The sequence below is a fragment of the Pithys albifrons genome, chromosome 3, assembly GCF_047495875.1.
Source record: "Pithys albifrons albifrons isolate INPA30051 chromosome 3, PitAlb_v1, whole genome shotgun sequence".
Taxonomy (NCBI): Eukaryota; Metazoa; Chordata; class Aves; order Passeriformes; family Thamnophilidae; genus Pithys; species Pithys albifrons.
Window position 1 is genome coordinate 17,722,723 of NC_092460.1, and position 27,461 is coordinate 17,750,183.

A 27,461-nucleotide genomic window follows, 5' to 3' on the forward strand; every position below is an offset into this window, starting at 1 on the left:
TCTCTGCTCTAAGTCAAACTATTGCAAATTCAGAATTGGAGAACAGGTGAAATGAAGTATGAGGAGTTTAAGGTGGATGTGTCTGTTGCACCATGTCTGTAAAGATCTTTGTGATATACCCAGTACTTAAAATAGAAAATAACATAAAACCAAAAGAAGAAACAACAAAAAAAACCCCTCACTATAATTTCAGATGATAGATACACTGATTTAATAAGTTTATGTAGCTTTCAGAACAAAATATATGTAGGAAGAACTAATGTATCTGAAAGAAGGAACCACTACCAGACAAACGAAACAAAGTCATACAACTTTTGCTTGTCCTCTCTGTTGTTTTCCTGCATGTTTTTAGGAAGCCATCCCACAGGGCTGGGAAAACACCAGTAAAATAAACGAATTACTCAAATGTATCAATTTTTGAGATTTGGTTTCCAAAATGACCTTTCTCTTTAAAACACTTAAGAAAAACAGCTCCTTTTGTTCTTCCTTAATAGTTAAAAAAGGTGTTTTGTTTCCTAGGAGGAAAGTTTTACCTGCTTTCTTGAGCAAACACAGCAGGAGTCAAAAGCTCTTGCTTTACCCCTGCTGTGATGTTTTGTTCTACTTAGCATTTGTGAAGAGGTAGAAGTGAATAAATTAGGCACACAAATGAGAAGCAAGTCGTTGTGATTAGGAACATTTAGGATTTTTTAAAAAAATTATTCTCTCATGAATGGAATCATATTTCCTCCATATATAAATGTTTTAATGATATTTGTCACCAAAAAGTTCCTGACAGCTTTCTTCTTCTCTCTTTCTGTGTTATCCCTTAACTTGAGTGAGTAGTGCTGTGCCCTCCTTATATCTTGATGTTATCATCTTTCAGCCAGTTGCGAGTATCATTTATTGTTCCCTGCATCATTTACCTTATCCTTTGAACAGCTAAATTAACTGTCACTGGTAATAGAAAATAGAAAATTTGCAAAGCTACTATTTCATTGAAGTGCATGACTAGTGATTTTAGCATTTTTATAAAATTATAGCACTTAAGTTGAATCTAATGAAGTACAAAACAAGCATAACCAGCCCAGTTTGATTTAGCATTCCTTTGGATCTGTTTCCTGCTGATGAGGTGCTATTTTCTCTGAGTTTCATACTGTACACAGTGATCATTCAGAAAACCATGTTAAAATTTTCACTTACTTGTTAATTGCAATCTAAAATTTCATTTCCAAACTTCTCTCTCACATTCCTCAACAACAAGGTGACTTTTAATAACATTTCTAAGTCAGCAGTTTATAAACTCTAAGTAACTATTTTGCAATTTGAGAGTTTTTCTTGGTGTTTCATTTTTGTGTACTAAACATGGAAATGTCTTTTTAACTTAATACACACAGGTTCCTATATTTTCCCGGGCCATAATTTGAATCTATGCCAAAATAATAGTTATTCCTTATTCCTTTAGTCTATATAAAACATAAATTAATGAGAGGCAAATTGCACCTCTCTGATGTTCCCAGTCTGCCCCAGGAGTCTAATGAGCACAGAAAGGTAAAGCAGTCACAAATAAAACATCACCTCAGGGAGCAAGTCTATGCAGGGTGGGGAAAGGAAAAAGGTGGGTCGGTTGGGAAGGTGGCAGAGTTATAACAAGGTAGTGAAGAAAAAAACAAAAGCTTTGGCATGAAGCCCCTAATTCACATACATCCCTAAAGAACTGCGCTGGGTGCAGGTGCAGCTGCAGAGCTGTGGCAGCCACAGGCAGCGCTGGGGCCGAGCCAGAGCATTTGCAGTGTCCCCACAGCTTCACCCACTGTCAGCCCCTCTGGACAGAGCAATGTTTCCCCTCCACTGTTTAGCTGCTTTCCTTGCACAGGTTGTAGAGGTTGTAGTGGCTCTGCCAGCAGACCTTCACTTTGTCCTCTTTCCTTAGTGAAGTCTCTTAAATCCTGCTATCTTTCCAGTCCACAGACCAAGAGTTCCTATGTCATTATAGCTGCACAGGCCTCCCTAAAACGTTGCCCAAGTGCCTCATCATAGCTCCTAACCTTGTTTAAATTTTTGATGTAGAATATTAGCTCCAATTTTAAGCTCTGACCTCCAGGTATAATGGCCTGTGGGCGTTTTCTGCATTTCAGCCTGTTGGTAATTTGATTAAATGTTATGGAAAACAAAGCTCCTGTTGTGGGATAGTGAAAAATCAACTAGGAACACTGTAGATCCAGAGAGATTAGAATTCAAAGGAATATTATGGGTCTGGAGATTATTCTATGAACCAATTTGGACATAGCTGTTGTTATTTGATAGTTTCCATAAATGAGGATTAGTGGGAGATTAATCTGAATTTACATGTGGTCTGACTGGTAGGATAGTGAAGACTAGTGAGGTAGTAAAAAAAAACAAAAACAAACTTTAAGAATGTTTCCTTTAAGAAGTGTTTGAATACAGTATTTTCTCTTTTACAAGCTTATGTAATTCTTTTCTATGACTATGACTTTGTGGTTTCCAGCTGATGACTTTGGGAATCATAATGATTGTTTATATTTTCTTTTTGGAAAAAAAAAGGTACAAAAATTGAGTAATCAAAGAGTTTCTTACTAATTACACAATAACCTGAACTCTTAGATTTAATACAATCATACAGTCATTCAGAGGCTTTCTCCTTATATACTGTTTGTAATATTTAATATTTTTCATTGTGTTAATTTCTAATTAAGTATTTGGTAATGATTAAAAGAAAAACCCTAGCCAGTCCTGAGGATATCAGTGATATGTGTTTGCTCTGAATATAACTAATACAAGCTGAAGTTTATCAGTAATTAGAGCACATGTTACTGGTTTGAGGTTTTTTCCTCAGAATCACTAAATTTTTCAAACACTTCCATATACTGTTAGAACTTTGCTACATCTAAGAAACTGTCAGACTTGCAAAGCAACAATGCCAAATACCTAGACCATGGCTTCCTTTGGAATTTTTGAATGGACTCTAGCAATTATTGTCTTAGCAGAAATACTCATTGGTATTCTACCATTTCAAAGTATTTCTACGAAAATGTCGTTGCCCAGGGAATAAAGCTGCACTCCTCCCCAGCAGATAATTCTTCCCTCTCTAGCAATATTTGGGAAGCAAAAGCTGCAGCTCGAGTTGGTGACTCAGTAAAATACTGCAAATATGAGTCATCACTCAGCCAGTTATTTGCTGACTCCACTTAGGGAAGGGGCCAACAATCTGGTCATCTGCCAAACAAGCAACAAATCAAACAGGCTGGATCATACAATTGCAATTCTATAGAAATGATTGCAGCAGCCAGCTCTAGTTGATACTTGTAGATATCTCATAATTACAGGGCAATCACTCTTGCATGCTCTCACAGTTAGTTTTGAGAGTCAATGAGCTGTTCTCTTAGAATTTTCAAGGAACTCCAGACTGTAAGGTTTTTATTTGCTTTAAAGAATTTCAAACACCCTAGAACTCCACTGACAGTCCTTTGGCTGCATCCTATCCATTAAATTATTTCTAGTAAACTCCCGAGAGTGAGTGGACTCATAAAATAATACTGTCCTGGTACTTGACAAATACATGATGTGAGAGAAGAAAAACCCTGGGCAATCATATAAAATCTCTAAGCACTCCAAAATGACACCATATAATCAACAGAACGTTTTTTCACTTCTGGGTGTGTGAGTTTGGGAGTATGGACTGCAGTACCTCAGAAGATCCTCTCCATAGTAATCATGTCAGCGTACTTGACTGTACTCCTCTGGCCAAGGAGAGTCAATTCTTACACTGGTTCGGCCACATTTGAGTTTCAAGTACAACCTTTGAACTCCCCCAGTGTTTTGCCAAGTTTTTAGTTTGTTTTTTTGTTTGTTTGTTTGTTTGCTTAATATCTTACTATTCCTTAATAGATCATGGATTATATTAGGGCTGGAAATGTCTGTTGTTATTAACAAGGAAAGCAAGCATAAAAATGGAAATGTGATCATAGGTTGGTTCCACCTCATATCCCTAGTGATCCCTTATCAGATGTAAACCTTCTTGACTCTACACCGTGTTTGTGTTTCTGTCTGATGGCTGCAAACATTCCTGCTCACCATAAGATAGTGCCCTGCTTTAAAAAATATATTTGTTTGGATAACTGAAATCCTCCCAAAGTAGATTTGGAGCTGCAAGTCAAGAAATTATTTAGTTTTTGTCTGATTTGTGATTTGTTATTGTGAAACATGCTTCATAAATTGTCTTTATTGTAACATATGACTTGTTTTCTGAAAATGTGGGGAGCTGATAGCTGTTGCTTCATTACAAGCAAAATCTTGTAAACAACAACTAAAAGTGGCAAAAATTGTAACAAAAAAAAAAAAAAGGAAAAAGTATTAGAATTTCTACCTGAGTACAGAAAGTGTAATACTGATGTGGGAGTTGTAGGAGAATATCACAGATGCAGTTGGGCATGGCTGTTACCTACAGTACTTCTCAGGCAAACTGTCTCTCTTGCCGTGTCCATTTGACTGAACACAGATACAGCAAAGCAGACTTTGTGTTCTACAAAACCTCTGCCTGAGATTATAACTCTGTGTCATATTTTTAAATATTGGATAAGCTTCTTCAACTTTAAACCTCTGTCCCAAGGAACAGCAAGAGTTTAACAGTTATTCAGTCTCCTGCTTGAGTTGTCTATTATATGTAGATGGTGAAGATGTGCAGGCACACAGAGTCCTGCTTGTCTTGGGCATTGGCTCAGTCTCTGCCTTTGGGCAGAGGTGCAGTCTGGCCAGAGGGTATGAAGAGGAACAGAGATAGGTCTGAGCACTGTCACTCCTGTGGGCATTGATAAGCATTCTACACATCTCTCCTGAATGGAACCAAGGTCAGAAGATCTGTTTTCTTCCTAAATTGAAGAAATATGTTGAAACCTAATCTGCACAATCAGCTAATGCTTCATGCTACCTCTTTGTCCAGCAAACTGAAACCGGATGGAGCAAAGATGCTCCTGGGATCCTTACTGGCTGTCATCCTTTCTGCCGCTCAGTCTGGACCAGAACAAAGTGCATGCAACTCATGACCTCTTGCTTGTTGTGAGAAAACAGCCCAGGGCAATTTTGGCAGAGCTGACACTGGGAAAGATGTAAAACAGAGCTCCAGCTGCTTTGCTACCACACATACTGCTTCCTCAATCCACATTTCAGCCCCTTCTTTCTCATGGGAGACTGCAGTAGGAATATGAAGCTGTGGCTTCTTTCCTGTCAGTGGAGGTGGTGGGATGGGCAGAGCTGGTACAGCTCGGATGCAGCTGAGGCTGGGCTGGGCTGGGTTGCACTGACTGCAAGTCTAACTACATAAGTGTCATTTAGATAAATTGCTTTATCTCATTTAAAATGAAAATAGTGTAATTGAAAAATACATTCATATGTCTGTAACTGTTTGTTCTTAGAGATAGTATTTCTTTTTCAAATATAGCTTGCTGATGATCAGGGATTGGTGTTGATGACAACTGTTGCCATGCCAGTGTTTAGTAAGCAAAATGAGACTGTAAGTATTCAGCCTATTTCTATCATATGATAATGGTATGACTGCAGTGAAGTTGCTTTCAGGGACTTAAGATTTTTTCTTCACTTCTTATTTTGTCTGCAGTTAATATACCTTTATTAGCATAAAAATGTGGACAAATAATCCCAAATAACTATGTTCTAGAAACCATAATGAAATTATGAAACTCTGTGTCTGTGAGAAAATCTCAGCTAACACTATGCCATAGAATTTCTTACTTCTGTATTACTTTTCTATAGCAAATAATCAATATAATTTTTCTCTTTGCACTGATATAACCCAGAACTGAGTAAATCTTGTGTATATTATATATGTATCTTTATTTTTAATAATTTAGCATGTTATTAAAGAAAGTGTAATCTACTCTCCCTGTAATGCTTCATCTTTCTCTTTTGTTTGTGAAATAGCAAGAGAAATTGGGAAAGAAGGGAGTAACATTTTTAACAATAGTTTTTAATTGAAAACCTATTTTGCATGTGACAATTTTCTGTTGAAGGACTCTGTCAAAATCTTACGTGCCTTCTCCATGTTATTGCAGATAAAGCAGAAAGGAACAATATTATTGATTAAATTACTGCTCCATCAGCTGAGTTGCACCAGCATCTGCTTTCCCCACCTTTGAAAACCTTGCCTCTAATCTATTCACTTCTAGTATAGCTGTGAGGTGAAATAAGTAGTGAGAATGCTTATTGTTCCTGTGGTTCTGAGTTCATGTTTTATTGTTCTTTTCAGAGGTCTAAAGGGATTCTTCTGGGAGTAGTTGGCACAGACGTTCCAGTTAAAGAGCTTTTAAAAACTATTCCAAAATACAAGGTAATACACAAATGATGATATATTATTTACACTCAGTATAATACCAAGAATATAACAATTTATTTAATATATTGATTGTTTATAGTGATGTAACTCCATTATTTCACTCATTTTTCTCAGGAATTTTTGCTCTGTAAAGTCCGAAATCAAGTGCAGTTTTTAGTAACAAAATTATTGTGTCTTCATCTTCACATTTTTGTGGATCAGTCACACAATAATGCCAGAATACCATGCAAAATAATGGAGAAATTCAGGCTGAAAATTTCCATAACTTTCTGTGAACATCTATCCTTAACCTGGCTTTAGGCTTCCTGTCTGTGTGTGCTTCTTGACCCAATTGTGTCTTCTGCAATTAGAGCAAGTGGCACATTGCAGGAACTCAAACAAGTTCCTGTCTTACCAGACTCGTGGTTCCTTCTCTTCTCCCCAGTATTTGCTAGATATTTCCCTCTACTTAGTTTTCCAAAGTCAGAGACAACTCTACTATAAAATTCTTAAGAATTAATTATCATAAAAGTTTTAAAAATTTGCTACACTCTATCTCTCTTGAAATGTGTTTAACTCAGTCAAAATAAGCTTCAGGCAAATGCAAAAAGATAATTACTTTTTATTTAAATTTGATGCAATACAGTAGTATTTCACTATTTCTCTGCCTGAAATGTTTTACTGTAGTGCTCTTTTATTCACCAATAAACATTAAATTAATGTTTTCCAGTTAATTCCTAGTGGATTTTTTTTTTGCATGACAAACAAGGATGTGACATAGTACTGTAGACAGTCTTTTCTGGAGTCCAGATATTGGAATAACTACTTTTTGACATGCTGAACATAAATTTCTGTATCATACTTTCCTCCTAAGAGGGTGGAGGAGAAAGCTGACTTCTGAGTGCCTTTGATTATTCTCACTTGTGTTTGTAGATAATTCTAGTTAGGAGGGGAAAACCTCCTATCAATTTTAATTCTAATTTGACTATATTAGAAAATACCAAATAACTTTCTAGATTGATATGCAGTAACTGGAAAATTTAAATTAAATGAGAATTTGATTAAAATAATGCATAAAGTAGTAGCAATAATGTTGATATGGTGTACTGGAGTAATTTCCTGTGACCTGGATCCAGAGAGGCCAGGTGCTATGCAAACACAAATCAGAAAGGCTGTTCTAGCTGGAAGAGTTGCAGCCAATGGGAAGAGGCAGCAGATGAGTGCACACCAATATCAGAGCACAGTGACAGAGACATTGCTGGTCAGGATGAAAAACAGGGAACACTCTGAATGCACTGACCAACAAAGTCTGTTAACAGCAACTTACATTATACTTTTGTGTATGCAGCAATACTGCATCAGTAGAAGGTAGAAGAGAAAGGAGTAAAATATTCTCCTTTGCAAAATTTGGAGCAATGGTAACGGTCTTTGGAGCAGCCCTCTAAGGAGCTATAGGAAGAGCAAGTTTCCTTTTTAAGGAAAGGGAAGAACAGTGTTGTGGTATGTGCAGAAATACAAACTTGGCTGTGCACGGCTGGATAGAAAAAGCCATATCACATTGACGTTACTCAAAACTGATCTGTGGGATTTGGACTGAGACTCAATACAAGAACTAGAGAGAGAGGGAGCCTGAATAACAGGTATTGCAACAGAGTATGTGATTCAGAAAAGGAGAAATTTTTAAAGAATTAGTTTTCTGTGGAAGTAATATAGCATCCTCTTGCTGAATATTAGGCTTTTTATTTATTTTATTTTCTATATTGCAGAAGGTACTACTAGTGAGGATTATTACAGGAGGCACCAATATCATGCAATACAGTTAGGTTAGTGAAATCATTTGAATGAACTGCCAGTCTCACATACCATAAACAAAGACTGCGATTGCAAGAGCATAATCACCCTGGGACCCATTCCTGTGGAGGCAACACATAAAATAAAATTCACACAAGGATATAAAATGATTGGTTAGGAATAGAATTCTTTTGACCTGAAATCATCCAAGCTTGGATGAGGTGGATTTTATGCCAGGGAAGATGGATAACAGCAACAAGCTATTTTCAGCTGTCATTATCTAGACTAAACTTCCCCAGATGTGAGGGGCAGTTTCCCTTGAATAAGCTGGAGCTGGATTTAGTATTACATGATGTTCATGTGGCATTTTACAGCAGTTAGAAAAAGATTTTTTTGTTTCTGAATCTGTCCTTTAGAAACAGAGTTCAAGGTTTAAAATGGCAATGCTGCTGTTAGTGGTAGTATCTCTCAAATCAAAGCATTTTAAGCGCAGAGACTGTGCAATTTCACATATTGCACAGAACACAATAAAATACTACCCTTGGAGTCTGGGTATGCTTCAAATAAGCAAATATTTTTTCCTTTGAATTATACCACCCACATTTGTTTCCTTACCTGACTTCCATTGCTTGGATGTCATTCTGCAGTCATGAACACAGACAATTATACTTGAGATCTGATATTTAGCCAACAGCCTATTCCCTTGTCACACTATAATAGGTAAAATATGTCCACTGTTATTATTTTGGTTATCCCCCCTTTATGAAGAGATGCCAAGAACATATCACCTTCTATTACTTTCACTGAAGTTTATTGCTTTAGGAAAACCGCTAATTTATGAAACAATCTTCTCTATGGTAGATACAGTTGACCATATACAATCATTCACACAGAGACACTATAAATCAACTGGTATGTTTTCCCTGTGACCTCGCCATAATATCATTCTCTGGTTTATACTTCCCGAGAATTACAGAAGCCAATAAGGCTCTCCTTTTGGCCTCTTAGAAATGATTCTGATTTGCCAGCCTTGCTCACATTGCTTCATGTTAGATAAATTCCTAAGCACCCACTTCAGCAAAGCATTTAAGAATGCACTCAATAAAACAAAAAGGTTTTTAGTACTTAGAATTGTAAAGTAAATATAAAAATAAGATAGTTCTGGAGTTTTGAGTTTAATTTTTATTTTGTTGTTCTTAATAGCTTGGTGCATTAAGTTGCTCGAATAAAAATATATGGGATGTTCTGTTACTTCAGAATTGAAAAAAAAAGGTGAGAAAGGACAGTGAGATGTGCTCTGCATGACAGAAGTTACACAGTGAACCTGTAAAAAGATTCTACATTAGCAGCAAGTTTATGCTAAGAAGGGATATTTGAATGACCAAATGAATGATTTGAAGGTACATTTATTGCATTCAGTGGATGCAATCAACTGTGTAATAGGCATATTGTTAAAAAAACCTGTTATTGTTGGTTAAGTAGTACAATTTGATTACCTGTACTGCTAGACCTCATAAAATGTTTCACTGCCCTCCAGTAATCTCCCACAGTTCCATTTGGTAAAAATACGTAAGGTTGGAGGAGTTTCTTTAGTAGAAATACCCCTTCTGTGGCTCCAGATGAACTGGAATTAACAGCCTATAAGGTGGGAAGATGTAAATGTCACAATATGACAGGTCACTACTTGCTCATTATAACTCTACATTCATTATCTTTGATTTAAATGGTTCTTTAGCAGCAACTCTTGAAGAAGTTTCTTTGCCACTTCTGGGAATAGGTGAATTTACTGAATTTCAGGATCAATTTGCTCTGGCATGTGCTATGGTGTATGCCACAGCCTGTGGCATCTCGTAGATATGTGCGTGTAATTCACTGTAACACACACGCAAGCAAGTGCCCTACAGAGTGTCTGTGACATTTCAGAATTGTGCTGTGTGCTGAATTCTTGACAATGTCAGGTTTTCTTTTTCACAAAATGTCAAGGAGCTTTGCCCATGTCATAACAAAATACTCTGTGGATAAGAGTTATGAATTGCTAATTAGTATTTCTTTCTCAATTACTTTTACAGTTAGGTATTCATGGATATGCTTTTGCAATTACAAACAATGGATATATTTTGACTCATCCAGAACTTAGGCCTTTGGTAAGAATATTATTTATTGATCTATTTTATTTAGCTATATGTTGCATTTATTTTTTTCTTAGTGTGAATAATGCAAAATACATGAAAACATTAAATACAATAGACCAGTTATACTATATGGCTTTATAACACATTATAATTCTTGGTAAATTTACCTCTGCAAACCGAGGTTAGCATGAAAAAATCCAAGAAAAATAAATATACAAGTTGCTTCTGAGGAAGATGCAGACCTCCATTACTGCAAAATAACAAAGGCAAAAATTGCTGTAATTATGTTCATTTTACAGTGAAATGGGATGTCGGAATGCTCTAGCACTATGTAATAACCCCTATTTGTCATGTTGAAGTGTTAAAGTCAATTTAATATATGTGAAGAAATTTCACTAAAGCATATTTTTAAGCAAAATAGAAACACTAGGGATTTTTGTACCAAAAGAGAAATAGCAGCAAATTTTACCTTTAGTTTCCCTTATCATCTTGTTTGCATTAATCACAGCAAGAAAAATAAAGTGACTGTTAGGCAAATGTTTATCAATTTAATGCCCCAGAGAACTGGTATATTCCTGATTGCATCATTGTTTAGGAACAGCACTTACAAGAGTTCCACCACTACGGACTCCCAGCAAAGCCTTTGTATTAGCAGTTCCACTGCTGTATCCACATGGCTGCCATGTGTATTTCTCTTGCAGTAATGTCTGATTGCAACACTATTTTAGGAGAAAACAGAAATATTAACTGGGTGGATAACGTACTATGGAAATAAAATTATTAAAAAGCATGATTTATTAAGTCATTAGCACATCTGATATTTTGTCCAGCAAAAGAATGTCTTTCTATAATTAACATTTGTATTTGCACTTACTGTTTCTCTGTTTATTTTTTAACTGGAGTAGAGCCTATGAAAAGTGCAACAGCAAAAATTGAGGAGGTGAATGGAAAAGTATTTACTAAGTAACTTAACAGTAAAATGGACAGAACAATCTAATGGCAAAGCAGACATTGTAGTATTCTTAAAATAAATTGTTTAATTGTCCTTTTTATTCTATCCCCCTTTATTCTGGTTGGTAGATTTTTCACAGCTGTGGAAAGGAGGATAATACCTGTACAGAATTTGGAAAATTCCTGACCTATAAGCAATACAAATCTCAGAAATGGCTCTTGTAAATTATCCCATTGGCTTTTTCACCATTCCAGTGGTGAGTCACTAAAGCTACATATCCAGGTATAGAAAGTTCAGACCCCAGTCCAATTAACATGCTCCAGTTCACCTCTACGCTCCCCATAGATGATTTATCATAATGATGAATTTGCATCTTCTTGTTTTATGGAAATTAGTACATCTGCTTCCCAAATATATAAATATCAGGGAGTGAAAAACTTCCAGCCTCTGTAGAAGCAGTTTACCCATAAGTAAGGTAGAGAACTCAGTACTTAAACATTTCCCCCCTAAGTAAAATCTGTTTTGTCTCTACAAGATATTGCATATTGAGAGTATGCAGGTAGAGGATTTATGAGATTGATTCAGCATAACTGGACACATCTAGTCCAGAATCTCATTTCCATGATTGTTCCTGGGGAAGATGCAGAAACTGAGAGGATGTGGAAAATCTCATAGCAGTCAGTGTAACTTTTAAGATTTCAGATAGGCTTTGCCTAATAAACCTTTGAATCTGTCATTTTAACATCAAGACTCATTGGCATGGATACTTCTGTTACCCACACAACATACTCATTTTTGTCAGTCACCTTGTCTTCTCATAGTGGCAATTTTTCATATTGTAACCATTCTGTGCACAGTTTTTATTTAGAATTTGATATTTAAATTTCATTGGAAATATTTCTTATGAATAGAGAAAGCAGAAGCTCGTGATCTATTTTTTCCATTTCTTTCTTTGTGTAATGATTTCTGATTGTTATCACATTGAATATTCTCATCACAGTGACTAGTATTTTCAGTCTTGATTTTTCTAAAGGTTTTTCTACTTGTACTTTTCTGCATTGCAGTATATTTTTGTCTTTTTTTTTTGTATTTTTCTGATTTCTTATTTATCCATTTCTCCACCTTCTTTCCTTTTCTGACTGAGATTGCTGGCTGTGCTTTATTTTATAGCCATAGCAGAGAAGAGCAGCAATAGGGGCTGTACAAAACCTCCCTAGAGCACCTGGATCATAAGCAAATATTTTTAATGCACCTTCAGGTCTCTTCTGCTGTGTCTTCATTGCTTTGTTTCCTAAGCTAGTTTGTCCAAGTGAACTGACTGTTTGTGTAATTTTATCTCACATCTGGCTGCCCCATAGACATAAACTAAGAATTGCTTAAAAAACCAAAGTTACAGGCACACTGACTGGATTTAAATTTTGATTGTCAAAACATTCTGTATGTTTTCCCACGTTTTGCTAATTGAAAATACACATTAGACTAGTTATGTTCATTCACCTCATTAGTTAAAATGCTGAAAATAAATATTGTTGTGCTTTAATGTAAACTTACATCATTAAATTCGTTTGTTGTTGCTGTGTGGGAAATAGCAGTGTGAGGAGTTGTTGTCTTCAAAAGGTTTAGCTTTTGCAATGAAAAATGTGATATGGGTTTGGTTTTAGTTCATGATTGACCACTACCATCAGGATATTTTTTAATCTCTGCATGTATTAAAATCCATGGGGGTTTTTTTCAGTATCCTGTTCTAAATTGGATATATATGCATTGGTTTTTATAGCATTCTCTAGTTTTCATAACAGTAAAATCATTACTTGGTCTTGATTCCTAAATATGGTTTTGAAATTTCAGGTGTCACTGGTACATTTGATATCCGATGTTTGCAAACCATAGGAATTTATATTTGAAAGTTCCCTGTTTGCATCACAGGACCTTGATAAGATGTTTTTGCTGTACTGTCCCTTTTGTCTTATGGAAAATTACTTCTTTCACAATTATTAGTATTTATTCATTGTCAAATACATATTTTAAAAACCAGATTTTAATGAAATTAAAGAGCAGTGGATAGCTTAAAGTTAGACTGACAGAGGGTGTTACTCTCTCTCTTATTTCTGTTATGTTTTAATGAGGCAGCAGGTAATTTGCTCTTACTATCCCTCATGCCAGTGTACATCTTGAAGGCACTTATTTCATTACCTTATACAATAGACTTTTTAAAATCAAAATGTTGGGCAGTAGCCCATAAGCTGTCAGCAACGGGAACTCACTGTGATGTATTCATGGTCTGTTCATCTCATGTTTTTGGAAGAGTCATTTTTACCTCTGGATTCTGTCAGTGGTGGGTAATGAGAGTCTTCTGTTGACTTCAGTGGAGTTTTTGAGAGTGAAGTGATTGCTGGCCTGGGACCCTCGTTTAATATTGCAGGCCAAATGCTAGTAGTAGTGTGACTAATGACTAAACATTTCATGAAATTTGTGACAGTAAGTGTGTGAAAATAGACATATAGGTCTGGAATTAGATAGTTCACTAAAGACATTATCTACAATTATTTGTGTATCTTAGATTTATACCCAGGTTTCATTGATTACTGAGTTGATCCACACTAGTTTATACCGCTATTATATTTTCCAACAGTGATGTAGAACTAGATTGTTGCTGGACTCTCAAGCTTCTAACCCCAGCAACCATATCTGTTCATTCTGAAGCTGATATACTTTTTTAAGGAACTGTCTTCTGGAAAACATTACAGAGAGGCAGGATAGCAAACAGCTAAGAGTGCTTCTTCTGGCACCAGATTTGTATCTTACACTGCCCAGTACATGGAATCATCAAGCTGGCTCCATTATCCTGCTTATTACCCTATTGGGTGTGTATTTAAAAATCCTTTTCTTGGAGATTTCCTCTCTTGTTTCGTCTGCTGTTTTTCTGCAGACTTCTTAGTAAGCTTAGCTTTTGGTGAGGGTGATCACTTGGGTGCAGCTGGGCAGTTGGTGGGAGGGATTGCAGGGAGGAGAGGAAGGTTTTCCCTAAATCCTCGGCAGGTACTCCCAGGGGCTGTGACTGTTGCTGCAGCAGCCCCCAGATCTCCAGTCCAGCTGGAGCTTTCACCAGTCACTGTCCCACAGAGGGATCAGAAAGAACGTTTGGTTCTAATCTTCTCTAGAAGACTTTACTGGGGCAATGAGTCTTGTCAAAAAACTTAATAACTCCTCATAGTCGGGGAATAAGGAATCCACTGGAAAGTCCTCTTGTAGCCTTGAGGGGCATTTCCTATGGAGTGCCCGAGTGCCTGTCAAACCTCACAGAAACTGATTCTGGCTCCGTCCCGCCTGTGTCGCTTGTCCCTGTGCGCTCCCGTCCCGGGCCATGCACTGCGGGGCCGCGCCAGGCGGTGGCGCCCCAGCACCGCCCAGGGGAGCGGGACCAGCCGCGGGGCCACTGCCCGGGAGCCCATCCCGGCTGGCACAGGGCGGGGATTGCCTTGGTCATCCCTCGGCAGTATTTCAAAACCGTTTTGATTTTATTCTCTCTCTCTCTTTTTTTGTTTTTTAAACCACATAGCACAAGAGCACGCTTTGCACGTTTTTATATATTATATGCTTTTTAAGTCACCATTCCCAGCAAAAGTACCCCTAGTGGGGTCTCCAGAAACTATAGCCAAAGGTAATAACATATATTTTTTTTAGTATTGCTGCATCAGAATGCTCCAATGTGTTGAATTTGACAAAAAGTCTGTACTTTTACAGAGTAGTATTTTATTCTCCACAAGAGCATATTTTCAGCTGCATAGTGTAATTTTGAACTTTATATTTGGTTGAAACCCAGAGTTTACTGCTAAAAAAAAAATTCTTTTTGGGAGCTCAAAAATGAATTTTGAGATTTTCAAGGCAGTAACTTCGTTTCCGAGGCTCCTTACCCATGTTGAAACATAGACATGAGGAGATGGTTTTCCTCAGCAGCGATTATGGCAGATTTAATCGTCTGCTTTTCAGTAGTCTCTTAACACTTGCAGTGTGCCAGGTGTTACACCATGAAATTTTAAAATGAAAGTAAAGGAAGAGTAAGAAACAAGGGATATTTACTTTTTACAAGGACCACATTAATGGTGGCTGATTGCTCCTTACTGCAGCTGTCACTGTGCAGCCTGGTAAAGGCTGGTGCCAGAGGAAAAGGCTTTCTTAGGGAACTGTAGTGGGATTACAGAGGAATTAAGGAATGTCACTGGAAGATCGGTGTCTGCCACAGTCACAGGCTGCCACCACTGAGAACCTTGTCTTGTGTTAGGGGTTTGTAGTGTTGCCTCTCAGTCTCAATATTTGTATGGCTTTCAATGAACAAAAGCAAGATTGTTACTAGATTTTATGAAGCCTGTGGCTGTTTTGATTCATAGTTATATTTTTGTTCAGAGAATGGAAGAGGGAGTTGTTTTGTTTTGTTTTGTTTGTTTGTTTGCTTTGGTTTTGGATTTTTTTCCCCCAGTAATTACCAGGTTCATTTAGGGTAGAATACTCAGAGTTCCTGAACAAGGAGCTTGAGTTCCCTAATTAAAGAAAGTATACATTTGAAGACAAATGTATATGTTCTTGAATCAAATTGCATCTTCTATTCAGATTCTATTTTTTAAAATAAATTTAAGATTAAAGATTTCTGATTTATGAATTAATCTAATAATAGTCTTGATTATTAAGGATTTTGTAATATTTCTAAGTTTAAAACAAAATCTATCTCTTATACTCTCAGTATAAGCTCTGGAATACTTGTAATGGGGGTTTATGAATGACTATATGTGAATAATCTGCTTATCACTTCAAATGAATTCAATTGGTACATTGCTTTCTATACAAGGATGCATATCTTTAATTTGATCAGTCTTAGTAGGGAAAGTTACTCATAGAAGTCAAAGCCAATGTATGTGTAGCAATGCCCCCATCAAAATATGTTGGTGGTTTGTCTGCCTAAGTTGCCATTTTAACCCTGGAATGTGGACTGTCATATTGTATTAAGCTGCAGGACCTGGAGTATTTGAAGATTACTAGATCAGTATTAAGTCTTTGTAGTTGTAAATTCCGGGAAAATTTGTTTCTCCTAATATAGAAAAACAGAGAAATCCAAGTCTCAGGGGAACCATTAATGCCCCACTTAAGCAGTGTTAGCCTTTCATAAGCAGCAAATCTCATTTCTCTCTGGGGAGTCCCGCCTGGAACGTAAGATAACCTACACTTACCCTTGCTTTATTCAGCGACTCCATAAAACTCTACAGCTGGAGCTGACAGCAGAATATTTAAATGATTTGAACAGTGTAAATGTCTCACGTTCATTTAAATAACTGAAGAATTCAATCACTTGAATGCCAATGATTATTCCTATTGGAGTTTACGTTTCAAAAAAGACAGCCCATCTGAATTCCTGTGAGAGCATTAAATTGCTATCTAATTAGAAGTGCAAAATTACATATATTTAAAAGATAATTAAAGGTTTGAAGGCTGTTGAATAACTGGTTGTACATATAAATGAATCACTGAAAATTTGTTAGCAATATGTGAAGCTTTCTTTTATTCTTTGCTTTCAGCTTTGAAGTTAGGTATAACCGAGCTCATGGGTTTAAGTCTGGTAGTATTAAGATAAAGGCAGATGTTTTTAATTATTTCTCCTCAAACTCCAAATAATTATAAGCAGCTGCCAGTTTTACATAATCCCAAATGACAAATCCTGAGAATGCAAATAAAATCCCAAATAGAGGGGTTGTTTTCTTCCGTGGAGTAAATCACATGCAGGTCGCATTTCTAATCAACTGAATCCACCTGAGAATGTGATCCTGGCCAATGTAATCTTTGGCCATTCTCAAGGTGTGAAACTTGAAGGCGTTTTCTTGTATTGACTTTTACCTCATCCTGTATATTTCCATATTGTGTTATCATTTTAAACATTACTGCACTATTTGAAATGCAAACACTCGTGATGAGTGTAAGTAGACAGAGTAATTTAAATACATGTGGCATAAGAACTAATATTGCTTCACTAGAGGGTTCTCCTCTGTACATAGGTCTAATTGATCCTACTTTTTCTCTGCCTGGAAACCTAGAATTGCATTATTCTCTTTCCCCTGGCTCCTGTGATCAGCTTTTCTCTGCAGTATTTCTGCAAATTTTATAGTGTGGCAGTTTTTCACTTCCATCTGGCATGAAGAATCAGTCCAAAATAACTTGGTTTTACTACCAACTATAACCTAGGAACTTCTAGGTTGGTCAGGAAAACATGACTTTGAAAGGGAAAGTTGTTCTTCCTATTTTCGTAGGAGAACTAAGATGGCACCTTTTTTAATATTAAAATAAGGAGGTTTGTATAGAAAACTACTTTGTTTTTCCACTGAACACCTACAAGTGTTCTACACTTTAGAGGTTAAATACAGATCAGTGAGATCATTTGAGGTAATGAACTGGATGGAAACCATGAAATATAAGTATCACAAATGACAAATCAGGGTCATGTGAGCAGGAAAAAAATATTCCAAAAGAAATAAAGACCTTAAAAGCCAAGCAGCAATGATTTAGATTGATATCTTCTAGAGATAGGATGCTGCTTCACATATATCCCCAGGCAGAATGTTTTGGAGCTTTGTAGCACATGGTGAATGAAGCTCCAGCACTGTGAGTGATGTCATATAAACAGGTGAAGCAGTGCAGGGAACTTTTCACTGCTGGTTTATTGGCTTTTGGGGTTTTATTAGGGGATTGACTTTTGTTTTGTGCTTTTTTTTGAGTGAATCAGTTTATTGAAGTGATCTTTTCCTCAGGCACAACATAATGTCAGTGTATTCAATCTCTGCCTGTTTATTTAAAACAATATGGAAATGTGTGTCATTTTAGATAATTATGCTTTTCTTCTGGTGTTTGTTCATTCAAGCTTTCCTATCAAACTTTGTAGGCAAGAATACCTTTACAAGATTGCTTAATGCAAGTTACAGTTATACATGCATATTACAGTTATACGTGTGTATTTTCTTAGGTAGAATTCAAGCTATACTCATGTTTGTCTGTCTCCTCTAAACCATCAAAAAAGGGGTCATTCTCAAATCCTTTTGAGATGAATACATCAACCAATTTTTGAAGTACTAATTAAAAAATATGAATCTTCATTGAATGAGGCTGTTTTAAATTTGGAGGAGTTTTCTCAATACCTTGTTCCTTACTTTTGTGCACATGAGTAGTTTGGCAAGCAAGAACTATCATTGGAAATTATTTTACCTCTCTAGGTTTTGTTTGGTATTTAGTACACACTTTCTTACTATATTTTCTCTCAGATAATTCCACATATGTGACTAAGAAAGTTTGCTAAAATCTAGTGATGCTTCCAAGGCTGCCATCACAGCAGCTCTCTCCTACCTCTTCATTGTGCATACGGAGCACGTCTGAGAAATTCCAATCACCTTAGACCCAAGCCTTGCAGCTGTTAAGATGTAGTTTGCTCTCTCCATGATCAGATTGCTCCACTCTGACTTTATAAACACGTGGCTGGTCATATTCAATGCAGATGGTTTGGGACTGCTTGTGTTAAAAAAAAAAAATCAAAGCAAAGCGTTTAATAATGGCACATGTAAATGGTTGTATATGGGGTGGTGAAAAAATGTGATTCAGTCCTTAAGCAGGACATGTCACATGCTGTTTGAATCATCCAGTGCTATAAGACTTTGGCTCAGCCTCAATTAAAAGATATTGAGTAAGATAAAGCTCATTCTGATTACAAAATCAAATCCTGTGTTCTTGTCACAAAAACCAGTAAGCTGGAACCATCACATAGTTTTGAGCAGACTAAAAGATTCTGTTGCAGTCCAGCTATTTAAAATTTTTCAGTATCCTTCCCCCCCCCCATCACAGGGGTTAACTACTATATAATATCACACATTTTATAGCAGCCAAAGCAGATTAACAGCACACATTTTAAATCTAGCTCTGTTTCTCATGCACTTAAATCAGAGTAATTTGGTAGAATTCCTAGTTTGTATCTTTCCCAATGGGTCCCTTAACGATTTGTTTCAATGCTTTGTAGTAATCTTGCAGATGGATTTGGCTTCACCCTTCAATCACTATTTTATACTTCACCCAGGAGCCTCAGAGACAAACCTTAGATTAGGTTTGCTACCAGAGAAGACATAAGTGAATGCCATTTTTAAAAGCTGGGGAATTGCTTCTGTGTCCATGAATAAATTTTACTAAGAAATTAGTTAAGCAATAAAACTCAAAAAAAGCTGGAGAAGAAAGGCCATTTCAACAGTTCTGTTATAAAGTATTTTGTGTTTGATCTAAGTGCATTTATATTTGATGCCCTGGTTACATGAGCATAAAGATATGTAAATTTGCTGCTGGGAATAGGGTGATATCTTCATGAAGATTAGATTTATAAGCAAAGTTATCCAGATGCACAAATAATTGCCTTGTTGTTGTATCCCATCTTTCCTGGAAGTTGTTTTTTGTTTCCTCTACTGTCCTTTCCTGGACTATAACATAAACCTATTCTTCACTTATTGAATTTCTGTGTAGACCCCTAAACAGCAGCTCCTAAAGTGTAGTTGCTGAATAGGGATTAGATTTCTCAATACTTTATTAGTTCCTGTCCTAAATGTGTTTAAGAACTGCACCTCCAGTTCCTTCAAATGCTTATAGAGCCTAACTCCTGCTTGACCACTGGGGTTTTGGCTTTGTTTCTTCTAATCTGAATTTTTAAGACACAAATGCTTTCAGTTCTGGCTTTTCTGCAGAACTTTGGATGTTTTATCCTACTCTTCCTTCAATTGCTCTTGTTTTTTTTGTTCTCTGAGTGCAAAGTGTGGAATCTATATGATTGAAATAAATGCAGACCCCATAATTAATAGGATACAAATGGTTTGCCTTATTTTTGGAGCCTACTCCTGCTGTCAGACACACAAGATCAACTACTATTGTCCTAAGTAAGGATTTGCACATGTGTTTGAGAATGCAGTATAGCTCAGAAGCACTTCAACATCTGTGATTGAGGATGTAATTAAACTTTGGAACCAGTACAGGAGCTGTTTGCTCTACCCAAACTTCCATGTAACAATGTTCAGCTCTCAGTATTTCAGACCCTGACTGTAACCATTTCTATACTAGAATGGCTAAATCAGATCAAAGATTTGTTTAGTTAATTGGTGCAGCCACAGAGAGTAGACACAGTTACTCATTGTAAAGATTAAAGATAATATTGATATAGCTGCACCCATAATGAAAGGCTTGCAAAATATAGCTACAAAAATCAAGCCCTGCTAATGAATGGGATGTTATCCTCTCATATGTTATTCTTGTGATATTTAATTACATTGGCTGCAAACTTTGTACCTCAGCATTTGGGTATAGTTATCTCTCTGGCTATCAGAGCTGTCATGTAGCAAGAATTAATTGTACTGAGCTGCTTCAATTCCAAGTCTAATGTATAAGCGTATGCTGAAAGCAGAAGTTCTTTAAATCTCTCTACCGAACTGTTGAATAGTATTAGATCAGAAAGTAGACAACCTTGTTGTTACAAGAATGGTGGATTGTAGCAGAGGGGCAAAAAAAGCACATGAAAGTACTTTTCAATTACATCTGCATCAATTCTCACATTGTAGACTAAGACTTACATGAACAGAGTTGCTAGGATTTTTTATTCAAAGGAATGAGAATTGACTCAGGATTTTATCCCACAGAATTTCCCAAAAGAATCATCTGTAGAAATAATTGGAGTATCCAATTTTTTATGAGCAAAAATTAAGGAGGCTCAGTGAAGCTGTGCTGGAAGAAACTTTACAGTGCTACCAATATCTCAAATTTTCTTTGTGATTATGATGCTTTAGTCAATATTTTTAAAAGTTTGCTGTTCTTCAGGAAAATTTTGTCATGCCTATTTTCAAATATTGCCTACAAAAGCAACTGTGGGATTCACAGGAGAATTTTTAATTCAGAGACAAAAAGATCAGGCTGGGAATAACCTTCTGAAATCTTTGCCTTGGTCTCTGTAACCTCTAGAATGTGATTGAAGTCTCTGCACCACTGGCTGCGGTGATGAATTGTTTGTATCAAACACTGACAGGTTTGGTTTATGGTGTTGTTTATCCTGCCCTGAGGGAGGAGAATCATCTGTACCTACTGCCTTACAGGTACATTTTGTAGCCTTCTGTGATGGCTGCTGTTGAGGAGTCAAAAAAGCAATCTGGGGGTTTTTCACAGCATCCCAGTGTCTCCTGTCATACTTCATAGAAAGACCCGTGGTTTCCCCTCCCACTTGTATGCATCATAAGAGACCAGATTTCACATTATGCTGATCCTCTCCAAAGTTTACTCAATTTTTTAAAATATAGCCTCCTAATTTTACTTAACCAGTTAAGTTCTTTATTCACAGGTCTTCCTAAATATTTCTTTCTTCCCCTGAGAGAGGTTTGTGTGGTTACACTAGTAGGCTGATTTTGAATGTTCAGCAGAGGGCAGAATTTCCCACCTTATAAACACCTCAGTGTCAAATCAATTTGTCACTCCAATGTTTATTTTAAATGTGTGATTTATGGCATAACAGTGAGTAGTGATAAAACCCCCATACACTATCATTATTAGTATGTTACTTTTCCCCATGAAGTTGTAGATAAAATGAAGTATCAGCAAATGTTAACACCATGCTTCCCAAGACTTGCATCTTATCTTGCTTAAAGTGAAATGGGTAAACATTTTGTTGATAAGATTATAGTAAATATAACTTCCTGAACAGCTGAAAGAGCTGGTTCGAGACACTCCACATAAACTGCAAGATCCAAGATCTCATTTATTTTCCATATGGGGAGAAAAAGGTACAACTGCTCAGTTTGATTTCCCAGTGTGTCCATCAAGAAAAGCTTTGCATCATGGCAAGAGATCATACAAATAATCATGTGATGCAGGTTTTAGTTCCCAGGGACCATTTATGCAGCAGTACAGTGCACTTTGTATGAATTAAGATACCTACTGCTAAGTGTAGTGCACACAATCAGCAGGCATCCAGCAAATTTTTAAAATCTTCTGATACAAAATAGTTGTGCAAATAAAACAGGATGTGCTTAATAGTTCATCTTGGTTTTGTTGGTTTTTTTTAATACCAGTATGAAGAGGGAAAGAAGCGAAGAAAGCCCAACTACAGTAGTGTGGATCTTTCTGAGGTTGAGTGGGAAGACAGAGATGATGTGGTAAGTGATGTGTTTTAAAACCCTGTCAGAAGACATTGTTGCATCCATCTACTGTACCTGGAAACTGTTTAAGTAGTCATTAGAGAGGCCACCTGACTGCTCTCAGGAAGGGAAGGACAATAGACTCTTTTACTTCAGAATTTTACAACTGTTTTGTATTCTTTCTTCCTTACATATGCATATACCACAAACACAGACTCTTTTTATTTTTGGTAAAACTCATCACCCTTGCAGTCTCCATGCATCCCATTGTGTATTTTTGCTGGACAACAAATATAGCAGGAGAGACAGGAATAGAATGTCTCTTTAGGGCTGGCCCAGACAACTGCTGAAACTCAGAAATGAAAGAATGAGTTTAACTTATTTCCATGAGATCCCTCTTTCCTTAATGGAAGTAGCGAGAGCTGTTTTACTTAATGTACAAAGTGAAACATATCAAATGAATAAACAAAACTGGATTCTCTGACCTGTGTGCAGAGCACAGTTTCCCTCCCAGCTCCCAATTTCAGAGCCAAGGGGAGCTGCAGGAGCATACATTCTGTGTCTATCAGCTGTTGCACACACAATGCTTTCCTTTAAGCTCATTTTTCAGTACTCCATCTATTCTGTAGTTCATTCTTTATCTTATTTTTTCTTACCTTGCAGGCTTAGCCTTTTCTGCAGTACTGTATCAAAAGCTTTCCTTATGTCCATGGCTTAACCTTTGCCTGGTCTTTCTGTCACTTCCTCAATAAATCTGATTTGTTAGGCATGATTCGTTTTGTGTGAATCTGTGCTGACTGTCCTTAATTAAATCGTAACTTTCCAGGTGTTCCCCTTTCTGTCCTGCAATCTTTCCCCATAAGTTCCCTACTGCCGAAGTCACGACTGCATGTCTGTATTTTTCATAGATGTCTCCTCAATTTCTTCTCAAATATCAGTACTGTGTTAGCTTCTCTCAAGTCCCTCCTACCTCTGCTTTCCCAGAGAGGTTTCAAATATATCCACTGAAGGCTCCCATATTTACTTTGTCATGTCCTTCCGAAATCTGGGATGGATCACGCACAACAGCCCCTGGAGTCTTGTCAGTCTTCAGATGTACTAATTTCTTGATCCCTGTTCTGACATAAGTCTGTATTTTCTTTCTCCCTTACAAAGCATATATCTTGCATTCCTCCCTCTCTGCACCCCCTTAGTGAACAGCGAAACAGTTCATCTGTGCTATAAGCAAAGTCTGTTTGCTCAGGAGATGGATTGTCCTCAGCCTGTGCTCAGAGGCCACCTCACTGCTGCAGTTAAGGCTTTGTGTTGGAGTGCACTCACAAACTCTTGTGATGTTTGTATAGCTTTGTGCTGTTTTCTATGCACACACTATTTCAGGTTTCCTCATTAGACTTGCAGACACTGTAGCAGCCTTCTGCAATCTTGGCAATCTCATTGGCTTCGTGCTTTATACCTGCCTTTTTCTCCTATCTTTGATCATGTATTACTCAACCAGTTTCACTACTAATTACCTTTTAAAATTTCCTCTGTCCTTTCAAATGTTATGGCTGTAATTACATACTGCCTTTAAACCTTCATTATTTTCTTCTTGCTATTTCTCTTTCTTTTTATTTTTTCTTCTTTTTATTTCTTCCAATACTTCCTCTATTAATTTTGACATTTTAATCCCTCATTTTTAATCATATCTTAATAGACATTCAGTGGTTCAGTTAATGTAACATTGAACCACATTGGCATTGAAAATTAAGTTTTATTTGTTATTAAGTTTCTATCTGAATACACATGAAAGTCCAGATTCAGTTCTACGTATTTCCTTTGGTTGAGACCCCTAAGCTCAGTCACTTTTCCTGAAAGTTTCTAAAATTCCATTTTGTCTATCTGAAGTCTGCAAAATTTTTATTTCACGTTTTGATGAAAGATACATATATACATTTTATCTCAGTCTTTGCCTTTCATTTAGAAAATAAGTTTCTTAAAAATGTTTTAATTGTAATGAAACAAGCTACATGTGACTGTTTCAACCAAGGCCTTGGATTTGATGTTCTTGATTTTTTCCAAGTTAGGGTAGTAAAGCATTGTTTATTTAACTGCAGAGGGAAAGAATTAATGTATTCATATAGCTGCTTTTAATAACATAGACTACTACTGGGATATTTTTCTCCCATGAAACACTTGTGTGAAAGCTGATTAAGACATTTTCTTACTTTTTACCACATTAATTTAATGGTTACATAGTTTCCCAAGAATATAGGATGACCTCATGCTACAGCAGTTGTTGGCAATTGATTGGAAGATTTTTAATTGAAGGAGCGATAATGCTATTACACAGAAAAGGTGAAGAAATTGGTTTTCTCTAGTGATCCAATGAGGAAAAGGTGGCCAACTAAGGTTGCAATTTTTTTCACCATGAAATAGTGTTGTCATAAATACATATATCAGCTCATTTTCCAGGTTAACAATACCTGCTATCTTGCTGTTGATGCATTTTATTAGAAACAGAAATTTTAGCATCAGTTTATTAAGTTAACAGTGTCTTCCAGCAAGGTTAGTGAATACGCAGAACCAAACAGGAGAAGTTTCAATTTAGATAGAAACCTTTTTCTCATTAACTCACTTAAAATACTTTTAGTATATTTTCTAGCTGAATGAAGTATTTTTTTTTCCAAATAAAAAAGACCATGAATGAATGTTTTGGGGCTTGACGCCAGTTGAGGCAGCACTTATTTTATGCATTTAACGAGGGAGATGAAACTGCAGAAGAACTGAGAAACCAGATTACAAAGCCAAGAAATGCAATCACAGCAAGCAGGAAAAAAAAAAAAGAGAGAGAGAGAGAAGTAAAACACTAAATCCCACGTGCAGACTTGATCTTAAACACTACTGAGAGTTTGGAGATCCTTTACTAAATCTATGACTTGCCTGAGGCTTGTGGGACGAATGTGTCTTAGACAACTGCAGGCACCAATAGAAGAAAAATGAAAACCATGTTAAAGATAAATGGAACTGTTCTGTAAATGTTAGAAAGTAGATCGTTAATTAAGACCAGCTCTCCAACTCCAAAACCACAAAACTTAAAATAGGAAACTATTTTCAGAATTGCCTATTATGTATTGTTAAAAAAATCTTCAGTAAAATATATGCTTTATTTCAAATATACCTCCTGCTAAATTTTTTTCTTTTACACTTACTGACAGAGGAGTAAGACTGTTAATTCAAATCTAGATGCCCTTGAATGAGATTTCAAGAGCAGCAAAGTTTGCAGTTTTTGATAGGTCAGCCATGCTCAACATGTTCATGAGAATAAAACCAGATACTTCCCTGGTAGGTTCAGTCACTCGCTTTTTGCTCCACACTAACCCAGAAAGCCTGCAGAGTGCATTCATAAGTCTGTCTTCACAATATTTTATTAAAATCTGACTGAATTGCCTAATCTTGGGGTACTGTGGAACAGGAGATATTTATTCACAAGAACACGGTGTTCAAAATTGTGTTCAGACAGATAAGCAATAGAAGAGACATAAAAATTCTCACTTTGTCAGTATGAGTCTCCATTTTAATATTGAATTCATTAGTGATAGTAGAATTTTCCAATTGTAATGAAAATTACAGCTGCAAAAGATTTAGGTGATTTTTACAACAAGCAAAATAATTCACTTCTTCCATTAGTAAATCTAAGAGCATTTAAATGAAATGTTTCCATGCATGGAATGGTATAAGTAACTTTCTTATTTCTTCCCTGAAGTCCTGAGCTGATACATAGATAAATTCCAAACCCTACTGCTCAGGAATCTTCAAAAAACCTCATGTCTTGTCATTCTTCATTTTCAGCCCAGAGACCCTGCCCTCAGACCATCTGTGCCAGGGTGGTCAGTCCTCATCCTTAGAGACATTGCTGGTCATTTTGGCTTATGGACAGGGGGGATGGTTGTTGGGTTTTTTTACTCTTCATAATCATGCCATGTTCATCTAAGAGAGAAACTGTGTGTCCTCTCAGAGGAAGACTTATCTTTCCTACGTACCAAATAGCTGTGCTGAGGGCAGAGTTTTCTGAGGTGATGGGGAAGGGACTTTGCAGCATAGGCTTAGGAGCCTGCAGCACATGCAGAAGCTAGAAAAAGTTACAGAAAAACAGTGTTTGTGGTGATCTAAAAAGCAACAGATTTAGCAGGTAAATCATGGTGTATAAACCCTTTGCCATTTATTTTCTGGTTTCCCTGGCTTCTCTGAGTTTTTGGTTTATATAGTAATGAAACTTGTTTTAGAAGAGGATTTAAAATTACTTTGAGAGGGAGAGGTCCAGGTCAATTCTTAAAGCTGTAACTGACCCAGGGCTTCCATTACAGAGCTAAATTTATTACCTTGCAAGAGGTGCCTGGACACCAAAGGCCAACTGAGGGAATGGCAGTGTGCAGCTGTGTGTGCCCACTGAGACAGGGCACTGATCAGAGGGGCTGCCATTCTGTTTCCATGGGCTATTTCTAATTTCTGATGCAGTTAGGATGAAGTTTCTGGTGCTAGTTTAGGATGTAGCCCAATGTAGATTCTTAAGCAGAATGAATAGTGTAGGGTAAGTGGGTTTTTCTCTTATTATCTATATAGTTGCTGATGTAATTAAACTCTGAGCCCTGGTCTGACTTCAGCTAAATCCAGCTGGAAGCCTGTCCTTGCCTTCCCATGTAGTAACTGTGGAATAGTCAATGACACTGTTCATGCCACGTAAGATCCAGATTACTCCACCAAGAGCTGTTTACCATGAGGGATACTGGCAGCTCCTGTCTCATGTGCCTTAGCATTGTGCCTGAAATCGTGTGTCAGGAGTCAATACAGTCAGTAATAAAATCTGTAAAGGGGCTTTTCGGTGTGTACTAGAAAAACTGAAAATGAAGAAATGAAGAATATTGAGTACTGCTTAGGCCATTGATGAAAGAATGATAAAGAGATGGAAGAAAATGCAAATAAAGGAACTAACACACAATTCCTTCATTTCAGCTCCGAAATGCAATGGTGAATCGGAAAACAGGGAAATTCTCCATGGAAGTGAAGAAGACAGTGGACAAAGGGGTACAACGATTACAATATTA

At 36.8% G+C, this 27,461-nt stretch overlaps 1 protein-coding gene across 1 annotated transcript in view; it reads left to right on the forward strand.

Annotated features, from left to right (window-relative positions):
• The window catches only part of CACNA2D3 (calcium voltage-gated channel auxiliary subunit alpha2delta 3), a 395,617-nt gene that overhangs the window by 283,860 nt on the left and 84,296 nt on the right, over positions 1-27,461 (forward strand). Inside the window, exons 15-19 of the mRNA XM_071549734.1 lie at positions 5,438-5,509; positions 6,260-6,340; positions 10,186-10,260; positions 22,315-22,398; positions 27,370-27,441. Coding sequence (XP_071405835.1) covers positions 5,438-5,509; positions 6,260-6,340; positions 10,186-10,260; positions 22,315-22,398; positions 27,370-27,441 — 384 coding nt within the window. The remainder of the gene's footprint in view (positions 1-5,437; positions 5,510-6,259; positions 6,341-10,185; positions 10,261-22,314; positions 22,399-27,369; positions 27,442-27,461) is intronic.